General features: G+C 55.0%; 1 protein-coding gene across 1 annotated transcript in view; it reads right to left on the bottom strand.

Annotated features, from left to right (window-relative positions):
• The window catches only part of MN1 (MN1 proto-oncogene, transcriptional regulator), a 301,983-nt gene extending 288,606 nt beyond the window's left edge, over window positions 1–13,377 (bottom strand). Inside the window, exon 1 of the mRNA XM_054594120.1 lies at window positions 9,104–13,377. Coding sequence (XP_054450095.1) covers window positions 9,104–12,848 — 3,745 coding nt within the window. The 5' untranslated portion in view covers window positions 12,849–13,377. The remainder of the gene's footprint in view (window positions 1–9,103) is intronic.
• Window positions 13,378–16,823: the final 3,446 nt, after the last annotated feature.

Consider the following 16,823-nt stretch of genomic DNA (forward strand, 5'->3'; position numbering starts at 1 on the left):
CTCTGATGGGCGAGCAACTCCATTAGTGTGCACACTCGCCCTTGTACAAACACACACACACACACACACACACACACTTCCAATCCCAGCGAAAGGCTTTAAACACTCTGAGCACAAAATAAATGCTTATTAACTAAATTGACCCAAAATAGTGAAATGTACAAGTAAATTAATCATGCCACTCCCGGAGGCCTAACGGGATTACAAATTCGGCAAAAATTGATCACAATGAGATCAATAAGCTTCTACTTAAAACTGAACAGGGACAAAACTTGGTATGAGCTTCTTCTTGGAGGGGAAAAAAAAACATTTATTTTTTTCATCTATTAAGACTCCTCAGGCCTGTGTGTGCGCATGGGCTGGGTGGCTGTGCACGTGCACACTTGCACGACAGCCGAAACCAGCAAAAGGCTTCCAAAGCTTTTTGCCCAGACAATTTAGAAATAGTCACGGCATAAGGATCGTGAAATTGCTCCTGTTTCAAAAAGCCAAATTTTGGTCCGTAGCCTCTCTCCCCTCAAATAGTACACAACCACCAAAAGTTACATTGGCGGGGGAGGGTGGGGGGGTGAGAATGGTCAATTTGTTTTGAGCCAATTAAGCTTCCCTACAAAAGCATTAAAGGCTAGACCAAGGGGAGGAAAGAGGAGACTAATTTCTCCAGCTCCTTTCCACACTTGCCTTATCTCAAGTCAGGGAATCTTCTCCTTGCTGAATTCCTCACCAACTTTCTTTCTCTTTCAGCCTACCATTCAGAAAAATGAAACAAATATATACCGTATGGGAGGGCATCGCCTTCTTGCACCGCAGCGGGACCGGCCTGCAAGGTCTGAGAAAGGGTCCCTGAAGAGGCTCAGGCCTGGGAGGGAAACTTTGGCGGTCACTTAACAAGGTCACCAGGGGAAAGGTCACCGTTTTTTCTCACCCCCATCATCCCTCTTTTACGGAACAAGCTGGGCACATGTGTGAAACCTAATGTGTCCGCAGCAGGCCTCGTGGGGGCCAGCTCCTCGGCAGGGTAAGTGATTCACAGGCGCGTTACCAGGGCTCACCCCACCCAGGGCCCATCTGGGTCTTCGTCCCCCCTGCCCAGTATGTCTGCCTCGGCCACTAACTAAACAGAAACGGGGCCCTGATTGCTAACAGACCCACGATGCGGTCAGCAGTCTCAGACTGGGTCTTCACATCTATTTCCCCCAAAACATCTGCGGTCATGTGGAAGCCCCAGGCCCAGCAGGGAGAGCTCAGCCAAGAACTGTCTGTCCTTTACGATGGCCGACAGCGGCCCCTAAGCAATTCACTCACCCTTGCCTCGCCTCGGAGATGCTAGATAAATGACTTCCATATTTATAAGTGATTTTCCACTCCTGAGCCCCAAGTGTCAGTAAATAGCATTTGACTCATATGAACGCTCTTCTCCCCCCTCTATTATCATGCCCCCCCCGAAAAAGTAAACTGCACCCCAATCTCCATCCAGTCTTCCTAACTGGGGGTGTTTCTGGCTCATAGGAGGGGACACCAGAACGTCCACGTCGGGACTTGGGCTCTAACATGTTCAAGGACTTTTTAAACAGCGCACGCAAACAGGGCAGACCCCGCTTACTTCTCAGCGAATTCTCACCCTGCCCTCGCTTTCTCTGGAAGGCTGGGCCTTAGGGATTTCAAAGCCTGCTACGTTTTCTGCAGACTCCCCCAGCCCCTCTCCCTTCATCCGATGGTCCCTCAGAAGTATTTTATTCCTGGTGGTCGTTGCCAATCACTTGACAATGCTTGCGTTCCAAGATCCAAGGGCGTCTGAAAACACCGCTTCACGGTAACTGAAAAGGGTCATATCTTTTTGACATCTCACCGTGCCTGGATGACTGGATGAGCAGAGAGTATGTGTATGCGTGTGTGTGCAAGTGTGTGTGTGGAGGGGTTCGCTGATTAACTGTCACTCATTAACGGCGCACTCACTAACGTTCCAGGAGCTCCCAAATATGGCCAGGAACACCACACTGGGGCCCTCAACTTGGGGCAGACGACTTCCCCAGACACATCACGCCAAGCCAGCTGCGTCAGAAAGGCCTGAGACCATGTCGCTCCAGCAAAAATGTTGACCCGAGCTTTAAGATCAAATGAAATCTTGGTACCCCGAGACTCCTTAAATTACTATCAGCAATGAGAAGAAAAAACTAATTTTAAACTCTCCAAATGGAACACATCTCCAGGCCACATAGTTCTCACAAGACAGGCTGGTGGGGGGAGGGGGTCGGAGGCCGCAAAACGCCTCAGCAAAAAAGTGAGTGCGCATTTCCTCCAAAAGTTTTTCCCCTCTTTTGGACAAGTCTATTCCACATATGATGTTCCTTCTGGGACATTCAGAAAGAGCCAATTTGCTATCGCAAATGCACTCAGACCTCCAAACTGTTCAATTCAATTGCCTTTATGTTTAAAGGGCATTTGGGTCCATATGATGATGTTAAAAATCATGAAAGGATACACACGCAATCACTATCAACTTCTCTCTCAAACCCAGCTTCTCAAGGAAACAGTGATTATGAAAACCTACCAGCTTTCTCAGCAAAGAGGGAGAAAGAGAATTTGGGACTCTATAGCCACAGTGGACCTGCACTCAGTAGGTACTAGGGATGCCAAACCAACACAGACTCGCCTGGCCAAAATTTGAAGCTATTAGAAACAGGTTAGAAACAGCCCCTTGGATTTCAAGATGCGAAGAAACCTGTGGCATTTTCTCCACTGCCCACTTCTCCCCCATGTCCTTTCTGGGCAAACACCACGTTGGGAGCAGGCCCTCTACTAGCTTCCCAAACCTCAGAGGCCGCTGATTAAAATGCAGGCCAGCAAACAAAGCGAGCCTGAGGTGGATTACACCCCGTGAGAACGATGTCTCTCCAACGTCCCTCCTTGCTCAAGTAAATTAAACTTAACTCTGTTTTTCCAACCTGGTCACCAAATAAGTATGGAGTTTGAGCCCCCTGAGGTACATGCTCAGGGGTATCTTCTCATTCACACCCTAAAGGGATGAGGCTGAAAGTTGGATGTGCGCTCTCATGTTGTCGGAAGATGGCAGAAAGTGATCGGGGCCACCTCTGCGCCGGGCAACCACTGAACAAAACGTGCCACGTCACTGGTACCAAAAGATTACAATAAAGGAGAGGAATTTCCATAAGTGAGAGGCAGCGTACGCTTCCCACAGCTGAGAGGGGGAGTGGGGAATTGGGGGGGGGGGGGGGTGGTCGCTGATTCAAAGATTCCTCTCCTAGCCAAAGAGTAGTGTTAGCTGAACTCAGCCAGAGAGACACCTCCGTGCGTGCTCACGCACAAAACCCAGAGAGCGGCAACGTGCGTCTGCTACTGAAGGACTCCAGGTCAGAGTCACCCAAGGCCCAGGAGGGCTGGGAGGCCCGGGTTTCATGTTTAGGATCTTCAAATTCCTCTCTCTATTTTTAGGATTTGCACTCATTCAGTCCTTTACGGAATCAGAACCTGCCAGCGAAGACCATTGAGATTGAAGGTTTAGCTTTTTCCCCCACTTGCCTTCAGAAAGTAGATTAAGGGTAAAGTGGGGGAGTAGCTGGATGATTTGATGGAAATACATTGGGCCATGCATATGTATATGCATGTATGCCAGGGTGGGGCGAGGAGGGGGCTCCCTCACACGCGCGCCTGCACGGGGCCCTGCTCTCCTCTGTGGACGACAGGGACATCCAGACCCAACACCTACCGCAGCCGTGCACTTTGGAGCTGGCCCCCAGACCATTTTGTTTGGCTCCAGTGTGTGTGAGAAGACGAGGAAACTTGAAAATTTTCCCCCAAATGTCTCTCTTCTTGATCACGCACTCATGTATATGTCAACATCTTAGCCACTAGCAATCAAAACCCACACTCAAATCTGTCCACCCGAGACACGCCTAAAAATAGACATCGTCCTAAAACAAACACATCGCTGGGCAAGTCAAAATCCTGACTTGAGTCAAAATGAAGCTAGGCTAGTCCAGCCCCTCCAGGCTGGAGACTTGGGTGGAATAAACAGGGGGGCAGCAAGGAAAGGCTATCAGGTGCCCCCACTGGTTACAGGGGGCCCCCAATAAACCCAGGTCCCCTCTGGCCTGAGAGGGTTTGGTGTTTTTATGTTGCACTGTGCTGGGGAGGCCTGCTTGCCCTCGCACACTCTCAAAACATTTGATCCTATTACATAAAGCTATAGCCTTCTAATCTCTAAAATTAACTAAACTGAGGTAAATACAGTATTCCTTACTAGGAGTATTTATCTTCTAAATGCTTTGGGCCAAGGAGATCATTCCCAGAGCAAAGAACACAACCCAACGTAATTGTCACTCAAGTGGAGAGAAAGGTGATCTTGCTAAATCTTCCAGCGTGCAGTGGGTTGAAGAGATCCTGGAAATTCCAAGGATATATATTCAAGTTTGCCCTTCCACAGTGGGAAGAATTTTCCTCCTCTAATTTCACCTAGTCCTCCCAGAATATTTATTAAAGATGTAGATTTAATATCAGCAGAGAGTATCGAGTAACTTCTTGGCGAGGCCTGCCCTATTTTCAGGACCTATTAAGATTCTTGGTGGAAATTTAAATACCTCTGTCAGGCAAACAAAATCATATCAGGAACCATTGAATTTCATTGCTAGAAAGAGAAATTAGATTAACCAACCCTTGCTGCTTTCCTAGAAATCTCAATAAAATAGAAGTACATTTCAACAGTCTCTTACTTCCGGTCTGAAGGGGCCTCACAAGAAATGTAAATGAATTTATATTAAAGAAAGCTATCCTTGAGGAAAACCCTTCAATCTACAAAAATTGTATATACTTATATTGAGGAGAATACATAAGTATATGTTACATATTAGAGGGCAGTGGGTATTTAAAATCAAAACAGCCAGAAAAACCCAGTGGCAGAAACCACGACAAGTTCAACACCGATAAGCTTCAGCCCCTCAGAACATCCTTGTCCTTTATTAATGTTTAGTAGAAATGTATAATCGCAGTTGTGTGCTAGGTTGGGGTTTTATGTCGGGAGGCGGGCAAAGAAGACAGGTTTATTACTGCCATGAAATATTAAACAAGCACCAAGAACAGTAGTAGTACGTCCCGAACTAGCCAGGGAGCAGGCAGGCCCTAACGTCAGCTGCACAAAGGGGGGTCCTGTTTACGTTACCCCCGATTAACACCTGTGAAGTTTTGGGTTACATCTTCCAGAGGCTGCAAAAGTCACATGAAGGCATGCAACCTGGCTGGGTGGTTTCACGGGGAAACGCGAACGCAAGGCTCCTCACCTTCCCCAAACAAACATGAGTGAGCCTTAAAATCCTCTCCAAGGTGTGGGGAGGGGGGGAAACGATTCAGAAAAACAGCACTAGGACCCCCCTCGTGCCCCCAGCCTGCCCCATGTCTAAGAAAATTCAGTGCTCAAATCCCGCCTGCCTAGTATTTCTCAGCACTGCTTTCTGTGTTCTGACTGGAACATGGAGGGAAGCATGAAATTCCAAAAATTTCTTCCGCATCACTGTAAAAATGTCATACTTCCAAAAAGGGCAGCATTGCATGCAGAGCCAGTAGAGACCTCTCCCATTTCAACGTACGTGAAAGCGCATTTCTAGGCTGCTCCAGATTTTAAGATAGAGAGCAACCAACGGAATGGAAGTTTGGCAAGGATACACTCGTAACAGAATATGGTTAATTCAAGTTTTGAAAATTATGGGGAAGGGGCAGGAGAGGGGAGAAACATATTTTTTCACAGTCTATCCTTCATCTACAATCTATCATTCCTTCTCTGTTTTGAAATTCCTCTATACCCACATGCCTATTACAAAAAATAGGTGAACAATTTTCCAAACTAATTTCAAATTCACATAATCCTCACTGATTCAATGTATGTCTGAATAGGCTGGATTTTTTTTTTTCCTTTGCACGTCCTCACCCTTCCCCCACCCCAACTTTGTACAAACAGAACCTCATGATGAGAGGCAGAGTTTCATTATATAGAAGTTGTTCGGTGGGTTAAGAAGTCAGGGGCAGCATAATTTGGGGAGCCTCACTTCCCTGGTTAAAAAAAAAAATCGTAATTGCATGTCATGCTGGCCCAGACTTTTCCAGAACGGCAACTTGCTGGTCTAGTTTCTCCCCTCCGAAGGACATCGAAACCCCATAAGACAATCAGGGCACGTCCCAGTGGCTACACGGCTTGTGCAGTTCTGAAGACTTATTCCTTCTCTCCAATCGGAGCACAGATCATTTTGTTAAATACCGACCAGTATTTTGTCATCAGAGCGAAGAATTTCAGAAACGGTGTTAATATTTAATCACATTAGTACTGGCGTGTTTAATGGCGTGACAAAATAAAATATCATGACAAAAATGGGCTTTGCCTGAAGAGGGGTGGCGGGGAAGGAAAGTGCTTGCTGGGGCTGGAACCCAGAGCAGGTATTATTCAAAGCCACTGGCCACCGCCGCTTCACGGCTGATGGGGCCACACAGCCATGTGTTTAAGGAAAAGCAGAACATTTTACTTTAATGTGTTTTTAACTCTATTCTGAAGTGGCACACTTCACTCTGATTTTTCAGCCAGGGGACTCGGGGGCCCATTGAAGGCTCTGTGTACCTATTTATACAACGTGTGCAGATGGAGCTGTAGGGTGTTATCATAATGAAAAGTTTAATCATCCTTATTTACTACCAGTAAGGGAGCAGCAATCGGATGCAAATACCTTATAAAGCCTTAACTAGCAGCCCCAAGGCTGCAGGAGCTGTGAGTGACCTCAATTCAGGGCTTTATCTAGGAAACTGTCCTTCCCACATCACAGAGTGGAAAACAAAGGAGGTCAAGTGGGTGTCCCTGCCAGATACCTCTAAGGCGGCCAGCCCGGCAGCCAGTCCCTAAAGGAAGTCCCTGTGCTGGGCGCAAGGGAGGGCTGGTGGGCAAACTGGGGAAACCAACCCTACAGTGACTGGCATCTGTCTCCAAAAACACTGTTTCCCTCGTCTGACTGCGATAAGGAAACAAGCAAAACAAAACATTTCTTTAATGACATTTCTTCATTCACAGCCTGCATCTTTTATTTATTTTTTTCTATAAAGGAAGGGGAGTTGGATGGGCTGGGAAGGGAGTGGTGGGACATCTTTAAAAAAAAAACAACTCATTAACCATCTCATTCCTCTTCACCTAAGGTCTTTCAAAAGACTCACAGGCAAAGTGCTACTGGTTTTTCTTCATTAATTCACTAAATCGGGTTTTCTTTTTTAACTTTTCTCACCCCATTTTGGCCAATATGTTCTTAATGACTGGGGGATGGGAGAAAGGGGAGGAGGAGGGGCGGCCAGGCCAAGCCAGGTAGAAGTGACAGGGGCTGGGATTTGTGCTAACCAGCTATCGATCGGCCAGGGATCGAGACGTTGTGTACAAGAAAATAAAAGGGTGGGGGGTGAGCAAGCAGGACGCCGTGTCCAACTCCATTTTTAAAGGGGGGGGATAAAGGAGGAGAAGAAGCGGAGGGTCCCAAACTAACCAATTTATGGCCTTGCCTGGGAGAAGCCTGGAGAATGCTGATGCTGGCCCCAGCGTCTGCTGTGCATGCTAAACACCAGGCTTCAAATGAGAGCGCGGCGTCCCGGGCTGGGCAGTAGGCGAACAAAGAGAAAAGCAGCGAGGCCGCATTCATGAATGAGAAAACCTAAGCGGGAAAGCTACCCGGGACAGGCGCCCCGAAAGCCCTGAGTTCTGAGCCACCCAACTCCAGCCACACCTCCCCTCCCCCTCCTGCCCTTCCTACTCTCCTAAAACCTACCCACACCTTAAACCCAGGGTCAAGAGCTGGCAGGATGTGGGGAGGACCAGAAAAATGAAGGCAGAGGGAAAAGAACTCTAAGAGGGAGCAAGAATCAAGGGGTGTGTTTTTAGAGACGTGGTTTAAACCACCAGCCACCGGCTCCATGACAATATTCAGCCTGCTGAGACCCAGAGGATTCAACTAGGGTTTAAAAGGAAAAGGTAGGAATGGGGCGGGGGGGGGGGGGGGGGGGGCGGTAATGACATTACCTAATTTTAAGAAGCCAGTATCTGGAGGTAGGGGGAAGTTCCCACTAAAATAAAATTGATGTCTACAGCAGCCCAGTCTTCTTTAGGTTAAAAATCTCTTAACTTTAACTGGAATGATGGTTCACTGACTAACCCCCACCCCACCCACCTTAAAAAGCCTACAGGCCTGGTGGGGAGGGAGTGCTTAGAATGCAAAGGAGAGCTGGGACCGGACATCTGTCACCAAAGCCAGGGAGATATTGACAAACATGGGTCCTTTGTGCCTTAAGAATATATATCCACATCCCCATACACAAATGTTGCCCTGGTTGAGTGCTCTGGCCTCTGCCAGGCAGACCCCACCCAGCCCCACCCAATGTCAAGGAGATGCACCTGGAAAAGGCTGCCTGCCTCCTACAACCCCTACAGGTACCCAGTTTTTCAGTGCAACTCTAATAGTTAAGAAGAGACCAAACAGCTACTCATTAGGAACAAATGTCAAATTAGGCGTTGCCTCTGAGTGATGCTGTGCCACTAGAGCTGGTAACTTTTTCTCCTAAAGATGCTGGCACATGGAAGGGAGCTGGAGCTGGAGGCTGGCTGGCTGGGAAAAGGCGGGGAGACATTAACACAACTTCCCCGGAGTCCTACCAGGCGGGCGGGGGAGCACACAGCCCCTAAGATGTGGAACCAGCCTGAAGGTGGAGGGTGATCAGGGTGAAAAGAAAGGCTCCCAGGCCTCTGAGCACCCAGCCACACAGCGAAAACTTGAGGGCGGAGAGGACTCTGCAGTAGTCCCCAAAGGGCTGTCACCTAAGTTCTTACCTCCCCGTGGAACTAGAATCTGCCTGGCAGCACCTAAGGGGGAGGAGGGGGCAGGCTCACGGAGCCCTTGTGTAAGTAAAAGGAAGAGTGTCCTGCTCTGAGTTGGGCATTAAGAAATCCCTAAGCTCTCACAACCCCAAAGAACCCACCCCTTTCAAGGAGCCTTCAAGGCGGAGGCTGAGGCCTGCACTGGGGGTGGGGCAGGTCTCCCGGAGATAAGAAGGGGCCCGAGACGAGCGCATATACCTTCTTTGCTGTTGGGGTTCTGCGGTTTGGCCTTCTCCCAGGGCGCCAGCGTCTTGTCGTCGTCCGCGCCGTCCACCAAGGTCTTGTCAGCCGGCATGTACCAGGTGGCGCTGTGCTCTGCCATCAGGGAGTCCAGATCGATGGTGCTCATGGCGCTCTTGACAGCCTCGGAGCAGCAGCTGCCCAGCTCGCTGTCTCCATTCTGGGCGCCCGAGGCCCCCACGGCACACTCACCCTTCTTGCCCCCCTTGAGCCCCAGGGGCTGGTCCTCCGAGATGCTGAACTGCTGCCTCTGCAGCTGGATCTGTGCCTGGAGGATCTCCAGCGGGTGGATCTCGTCGGGTGGTGGTGCGCCGCTGCTGCTCGTAGGGGTCCGGACCTGCTCCAGGCCCGGCGTGCCCGGATGGCCAGCGCCCCCGCCGCCGCCGTAGCTGTCAGGGGTCGAGGTAGAGGTAGACATGATGCCCAGGCCGAGCGGGGGCGGGGGCGCCTTCGGTCCATGCTCCCCTGCGCCCACCCCTCGGGGAGGGAGTTTGGGCGAGCCTGTCACCAGGGGGCTCCTACTCGCTTTGGCCAGGGCCGGGGGGTTGTCGGAGCTGGATGACACCTCATCCTCATTGGCGTAGCTTGTGCTCACCTCTTCTGAGGCGAACTCACCCACGTGCGGGGAACTACCGTCCGACTTGGCCCCGCCCTCCAGGGAAGCCATGAGGTCCGGCTGGTCCCCCAGGAGCAACTCGGCCCCCTTCCCCCACGACGGCGAAGTGAGCGCTTTCTCGTGAGGCGTAGGTGCCCCTCGTGCCTCGCCTGACGAGCTTCCCCCGAGGGCTGGACCTGGTGCCTGCTGCTGCCCTGGGCTCACCCCGGGCGCGCCCCCGCTGTCCGGCGCTGCAGAGTACTTGTCGAAGAAGGTCCCGGGGCTCACGTGACCACTGTCCCTTTTTCTGCGACCCCTCCCCCGGCCACCGCCCCCGGGGACCGGCTTGCCGTCGTTCCCCGACGTCGATTCCAGGGTGTAGTTGGGAGAGAGGCTGGTGCCGTCCCCCTGGGCAGGAGGGTTGGGCGGCCCCGAGGTTTTGGAGCCACCGTTGCTGGTCCCCGACGGGCCTCCGGGCCCCGGGGCGCCCGGTGCAGTCCCTCCGGGGAAGTAATCCGAGCCCGGGTTGCCGGCAACGGCCGCACCATCGGTCTCGTTCTGGCTCAGTTTCCTCTTCCCCTCGGGCGGGTTCTTCTTGTTGAAGGTCACGTTGAGGTTGGGGGCCCCGAGGCTGGCGATCATGTTCTGGCAGGCTGTGGAGAGCGCAGCCAGGCAGCTCTGGCCGAACAGGTTGTCCTTGGAACTGGGCTTGTTGAAGGAGCCCAGCGAGAGCGCGCCCAGTTTACTGGCCGAGGCGCGTTGGCTGGGCTGGAAATCAGGCTGCGGCGGGTATGCGCCCCCGCCGCCGCCGCCGCCAGTGCTGCCGCCACCCCCACCCGCGCTAGGGGGCGAGTTCACGCCTGGGCCGCTGTGCGGCGTGGCCTGCCGGTTCGCTGCGCCGAACGGGAAGCCAGGCTGGCCCCCAAGCGCGGGCGCCGTGAAATCCGGCGGCGGGGGCCGGCGCTCGGAGGGAGCGCTAGGTAGCCCCACTCCAGCCCCCGGTGACTGCAGCTGGCCCAGGCCGGCCAGGCTGCCCCCGAACTGCAGGCCAGGGGAGGGCAGCGCGGGCACGTGGCCCTCTCCGGGCATCCTCAGCGGCTCCTGCAGAGGGCCCCGGAACAGCACCCCCGAGCCACCGGGAGGAGGGGGCGGCGCCAACCCGGGGTCGTGCGGGCCGCAGTCAGCGGGCAAGCCTGAGCCGCCCATCCTGCGGGGCAGCAGGTCACCAGGTGGCGGATGCGGACCTGGGAACCACGCACTCTCCTGCGCCAGGTGCGGCGCCTGCTGCTCGAAGGTGCCCAGGCGCCCCGCGCCCGCGCCGCCGCTTTCACGCTCAAAGTTCGGCTGGGCCAAGCCGCTCACCGGGGCGCCATGCACCAGGCCTCCCTGGCCCACTTCGCCGGGGTGGCCTAGCTGGGCCAGGTTGGGTTGGCGCAGTCGCTGCTGCTGATTCCGCGACGCCATCTGCTTAATCATGAGGGCCGCGTTTTGGCGCTGCTGTTGCTGCTGCTGCTGTTGTTGTTGCTGCTGCTGCTGCTGTAGGGACTGGTGGTCCGGGGCTGGATGCTGCAGGGGTGGCCCTGAGGGGAAGCTGTCAGGGACCGGCGGTGTAAACTCACCGGGCAGGCCAGAGTAGGCGGAGGGCGAGAGGTGGTTGTCCAGAGCGCCGTTGTGCATGCTGCCGTTCCACGAAGCGCAGCGGTCCACTCCCGCGCTGCCCGGGAAGTCAAAGCGCGGCCTCTTGGCCACATTCATATAAGGGGGTGCGTCGAAATGCTGCAGCCGCTGGTTAGGCGCCTGCTGCGGAGGAGGATGCTGCATGTTGAACACAGGCTCAGAATAAGGGTGCATGCTCCGGTTCTCCAGCCTGTGGATGGGGTACTCGAACTGCGCGTGTTGGCTGGGCAGCATGGGGCCCCCATCCTGCAGGCTGCCGCTGGGCGTGCCCGCCTCGCCCTGCTGGGGCCGCGGGAGCGCAGGCGGGCACGAATTTTGTCGGACCAGGAGCCCAGGCGGCGGAGGCTGCTGCTGTTGCTGCGGCTGCGGCGGCTGCTGAGTCTGCTGTGGGGGCTGCTGCTGAGGGGGCGGCGGGGCCTGCGGAGGAGGCTGCATTAAGGGGTGCCTTGAGCCTACCCCGGGCTCCATGCCCACGGGCATCTTGCGGGCCCCGCCGAACCTCTCGAAGAACACACCGTGCGGCGGCGGCTGCTGTTGCTGCTGCTGCTGCTGCTGCTGCTGGGCGTGCATTTTGGACAACCCGACCATGCCTGCAGCTCTGGGCATGGCCGAGGCACCCGGGAAAGAGCCCCCGGGAACCTGGCGACCCGCCGCATAATGAGGCAGCTGCCCCTCAGAATCAGAGGGCGAAAACATGTCGAAATGTCCCGAGGGCGCCTCGCCCGGGTAATTGTATTCCAGCGAGTCGACGGCTCCTTGGTTCGCCACCCTCCGGTTCTCCAGACTGTGGGAATCAGAGCCGCTGGAGGCGGGCAGGCCGTGGAAGGAGGCGGCTCGGTTCGGGCTCTGGTCCAGCGGCAAGCATGGAGCAGGCACGGCATGGCCCGAGGCGCCCGAACTGTGAAAGTCCGGGAGGTTTCCGGGTCGCTGCGGGCCGAAGCTCTCAGGCCCCTGGCTCTCCGCCATGTGATCATAACCCTCGGCGAAGGGCGGCTGGCTGCCCAGGCCGCCGCCGGCGCCGCCGTAGCCGAGCAGGCGACCCCCGTGCAGGCACGAGGCCCCTGGGTCCGGGCCACCAAAGTTGCCCCCGAAGTGAGGGTGATGTTGGTGGGGGTGGTGGCCTCCCGGGTGGCCGTGGTGCGGCTGCTGGCTTCCAAAGAATCCGTGCACCGGCTGTGCCTGCAGCCCCCCCGCGTGCAACTCCGAGTGGCCGCGCGCGTGGAAGCCGTAAGGCTCCATGTTCATGCCCAAGATCGGGGGCTCGCCCAGTGCGCTCATGGCAGGGTCCACGGGGCCAGGGGGTCCCCCTGCATGGAAAGCCGGGGCCTTAAAGTGGGTGTTCATGCTTAGTCCGGCCTCGTTAAAGTTCCTCTCGCCCTGGCCAGCGTTCCTGCTGTTGATCTGGGGCTCGAATTGGTCCAGCCCAAACATACTTGGCGGGGGGTGGGGGAATCAATAGGGCATGACAGCCTGCTCTCCGCGGCGCGCCTCCGGCCAGCTACTCGTTCCGGCCCTGGGTTGGGCGCTCCGAGACGCTCAGCACCGCGGGGGCACAGCGCGCACAGCCACCTCTTCTGGCCTTTAGAGGCTGGGGGCTATCAGCTCCTCTCCCGAAGCTTTGGCTCTGCCTCACACGGGCCTCTCACATCTTGCGGCGCCGCGGGGCCTCCAGGAGCCGTGTTGGAGGGCCCATGCCCCGCGCGGTTGGCACAGCCGCGGGTAGGTTTGTGGGGAGAGGACAGCGCTGCAGGCGAGTGGAGACAAAAAGTTAAGTGGGGGGAAGGAGACGGGTAGGAGGCAGGGAAAGCAGAGCGATCACCTTCTTAAGTCCGATCAGGTCGAGTGGGGAGCCCCAGGACGCGGCCCGAAGCCTCCCGGAGTTCGTAGCGGAGCTGCTAAGGGGCCGGGCAGAGAGACCCTTTAAAGCCGTGGCTGGCGCCCGGGCAGGGACAGAGCGGTCCCTCCCCCCCTCCCCCCGGAGTCCCCGCGCTCGGTAGCCCGAGCCTCCGCCAAGCACGATCCACTCGCACAGTCCCCGTCGGCCCCCGAGCAAGCGGCTACTGTTTCTTCAGCGGGTTGGAGGACTGGAGGCTCCGCTCGGCATCACCGGTGCTGGCCCCCGAGCTGAGGTCGCAGCGGGGCTGGGGAGGTGGCCGGCACCTGGGGTTGGAGCCGAGGGTTGGGGGAAGACACGGTTCCCCTGCTCCGCGGCCGGTGCGCTGCACCCCGGAGCACCGCACCCCCGCGCGCCGCTTCCCGGCCAGGTCCGCCTCCTGCCGCTTGGGTCCTCTGCTGTTCGGTCTCTGAGTTCGCTGAGATCTCCGCGCCCGGTTCCAGGCGCAGACAGGCAGAGAAACGAGGGGTTGGGTTGCTCCGAGGCTCGCGTTCCCTGCCTCCGCGCCGAGGTGCTTCGCGAGTCCCCCTCGGACCCCGAGAGGGGGGCGTAAGCGGGTTGAGAGACCACGCTGGGCGAGCAGGCTAAGGCGTTCCGGCTGAGCTCTCTGAGCCCGGAATGGGGGGGCTGAGGGCAGCTCTGGGGGGTCCGCGCACCCCTCTCCTGGCTAGCGGGGGGGGGGACTCTGCGTGGGGCGTTCCGAGGGTCTCAGCTCCCCTCTCTGTGTCTGCGTCTCGCCCAGCACCGGGAGAAGCAGCAACAAGTTTTGCATTTCAGCAATCAATTTCAGCCATTACATTTGCACCAATCAGCGCAGCCCGAGCTCCGAGTCCGGGGCGGGGCTCGCTCTTAAGGTGGTCCTGGGCGCTGGCGGCTGAAGCCCGGGTACGATCCCGCACTTCGCCAACTCTGGGGTTCACCGCGCGGGTCTCGCCTAGGGGTCCGGCGCCAGTGCGCTGGGGGCTAACGCTAGTCTCCCAGCGCATCCGGGTGAGGAGGGCGCAGGCTTAGAATGGTGGGAGCTTGGCTTTGTTCACCCCCCTTCCAACTCACACAGTTACCAACTCCCCACCCCCAACTGAAGAGAGATCTGCGGGGTGGGCAGGGGGCGGGGAGGTGGGCGGTAAGCGGTGCGGGGCGCTCAGACAATGGGGTCGCCAGGCAAATCTCCTGGACTCACCACATAAAGTCGCTAAGAATCGATTGTGCTTCAGCCTGGGACGAACCCTTGGCCCCCCACCACTGTCTGCTTTGTAGAGGCGTCCCTGCTAACCGGCCCTCGGATTTTCCTGGAGGTGAAAGCAGACAGGGAAACCCGAAGTTAGGGTTCTCCTGGAAAGACCGGGGCTCTTGGTCGCTCCTCCCTCGCTAGGGCGCGCACGATTGTTCCCTAATCCCTCAGCCTGGGCTTCCCAGTTCTCAGTTGCTGGCTTCCTCGAGGAGCCGTGACCACTGGGTCACTTTATGGGGGACACATCGGCTAAGTCCAGCGCAGAGCGGCGAAGCATTTGGAGCCCAGGGAAGAGCTCCGAGCGGAGGATGAACCGGCAGGCTGGAGCACCCTCCTCCTGGCACCAGGGCCAAGGCCCAGACCCTCGGTGGGCGAAAGGTTGGCCTCCTTAAGAGATCAATTAAGCCGAAGAGGCCAAGGAACGGAATTGGGTTGTGATACTAAAATCAATACGAGTAATTTAATATCTGCCCTGATCTTTATGAAATATTTATCCCAGTAATCTTAGTTAAAATGTTTAGATCTTCCTGATCCCCACTGAGGCTGAAATCTATCTTGCAATTAGAAGTTGGAAGTTAGAGGTGATAGAGGGTAGAGGAGGTGTTTATTCTGTGCGCCTGCGTGAGTGTATTTTCCTTGCCATAAAATAGCACGAGGCAATTTTGTGAGCCAACTAGCATTCTTAGGAGAAGGGAAGTGAAAAAGAACTTTCTTTGAAGTGCCCCTGATATCGCTATTAAATCTAAATAAAATTAAGCATGGTGTATAAAAATGCCTTTTCTCCCCCACAAAAGAAAGTGTTTATCGCCCAAGTCTGTCTAGCGTTTGCTAAATTACGCATGAAATCTGAAATGAAATAAACGTTATAATAAAACCAACCCCTGAGCCCTTTTTATTTAAAAACCTCAGATTAAGCACTCCACGAACGCGGGAGGGAGTTAAAAAGTTACCGCGTTGTGGAGGCCGATTCATTGCTCCCCGGAGTTGCTGCTGGGAAGACAGATGCCGGGTTTTCAGAAATGCTGGGGAAAGGGCTCAACTTAGGGTGAGAAGATGCAGGAAAAGGAATTTTGAGGGACTCGAGAGGAAAATGACCCCCCCCCCAAAGGATACTAAAAATAAAAACAAACACTAAAAACCTGCAACTTTAAAACTCAGAGAGCTGAAGCAAGCTCAGATCCAAGGCCCTTCACCAGACTTCCCTGTTGCAGATGTCGACAGATATTTTTTCTTTTTGAAATTAAAAATGAAAATGACTCCCACCAAAAATGGGGTCCATAAATAAGCATCAGGAAGAAGTATTTGTACAGGGCGGTGGAGTTTTAAAAGGATTTTTCTGCAGGATCAGGTTGTTGGTCTGTGATTAAATATTGATTTTGTGTAATTAGTTTTCATGTGAACTATCCTCTTGCTGATAGCTTAGAGGTTTCAGAACTAGAAAAGAAATGGAATTGGACATGGAAATTATTACTTAGCAAAGTGACAGAGAAGTGAGAGACTGAGAAAAGAGTGAGGCTTGGCTGATTTAGGCACAAAGAAATAAAGGGCCTGGGTCGGGCTCCAGTGACACCTCCCCGCCCACAGGGCCCCAGGCCAGAACTTGGGAGACAGTAAGCCTCTTGGTCTGGAAGGGGACCAGCAGGGGGCCTGGTTGCCAGGAGGAGGACTCCGGTGTGGGCCAAGGCCTTTGCAAGGCCCATGACACCAGATCACATACCTGGTCCAGAGCAGTTGGCTCTGGTTATGAGTATCTTAAGAGGCACCTATGTAAGGAGTCTATATCCCCGTGTGTGTTTAGGGGGAATATGGAAAGGGGACCTGTCTGGAGCCCTGGGTGGGCCAGGGCGGCGGGAAGAATGGCCCACAGACGGGCAGCCTGGGGAGCCCCCGGTTGGGATGTGCTCTAGGCTGAGGCCTGACTTCACACAGGGCTGGGCGGAGGCCCCCTGAACACCTGGGCAGGTTTCCTGTGGAATAATTCTGTGCACTCCAGGGAGGGGTGTGTGGGAGTTTATTTCTGGGGCTATTTCCAAGAGTTCAGTCTACAAGGTGTGTGAGTGTCTGAAAGGAGGGTGTGTTTGGGCCCAGCCGTGCTCCCGTTCAGGCTGGGGGTCTGGGTCACCTTCCCTTTACATTACAAATGTTGTGCGGGTATGTGGCATGTGCCTGCATTTATGTCTTCCTCTGTGTGGGAGTAGCAGGCCATCTGCGAGTGTTTGTGTACATGCCTGTGTGTGCATGCGTCTCTGTGTCTCTGTGAGTGTCCCCAGGGGAGGAACAC

Source organism: Pteronotus mesoamericanus, unplaced genomic scaffold (assembly GCF_021234165.1).
Source record: "Pteronotus mesoamericanus isolate MK-2021 breed Mesoamerican mustached bat unplaced genomic scaffold, CSHL_Meso_final scaffold_507, whole genome shotgun sequence".
In the NCBI taxonomy this organism is placed as follows: Eukaryota; Metazoa; Chordata; class Mammalia; order Chiroptera; family Mormoopidae; genus Pteronotus; species Pteronotus mesoamericanus.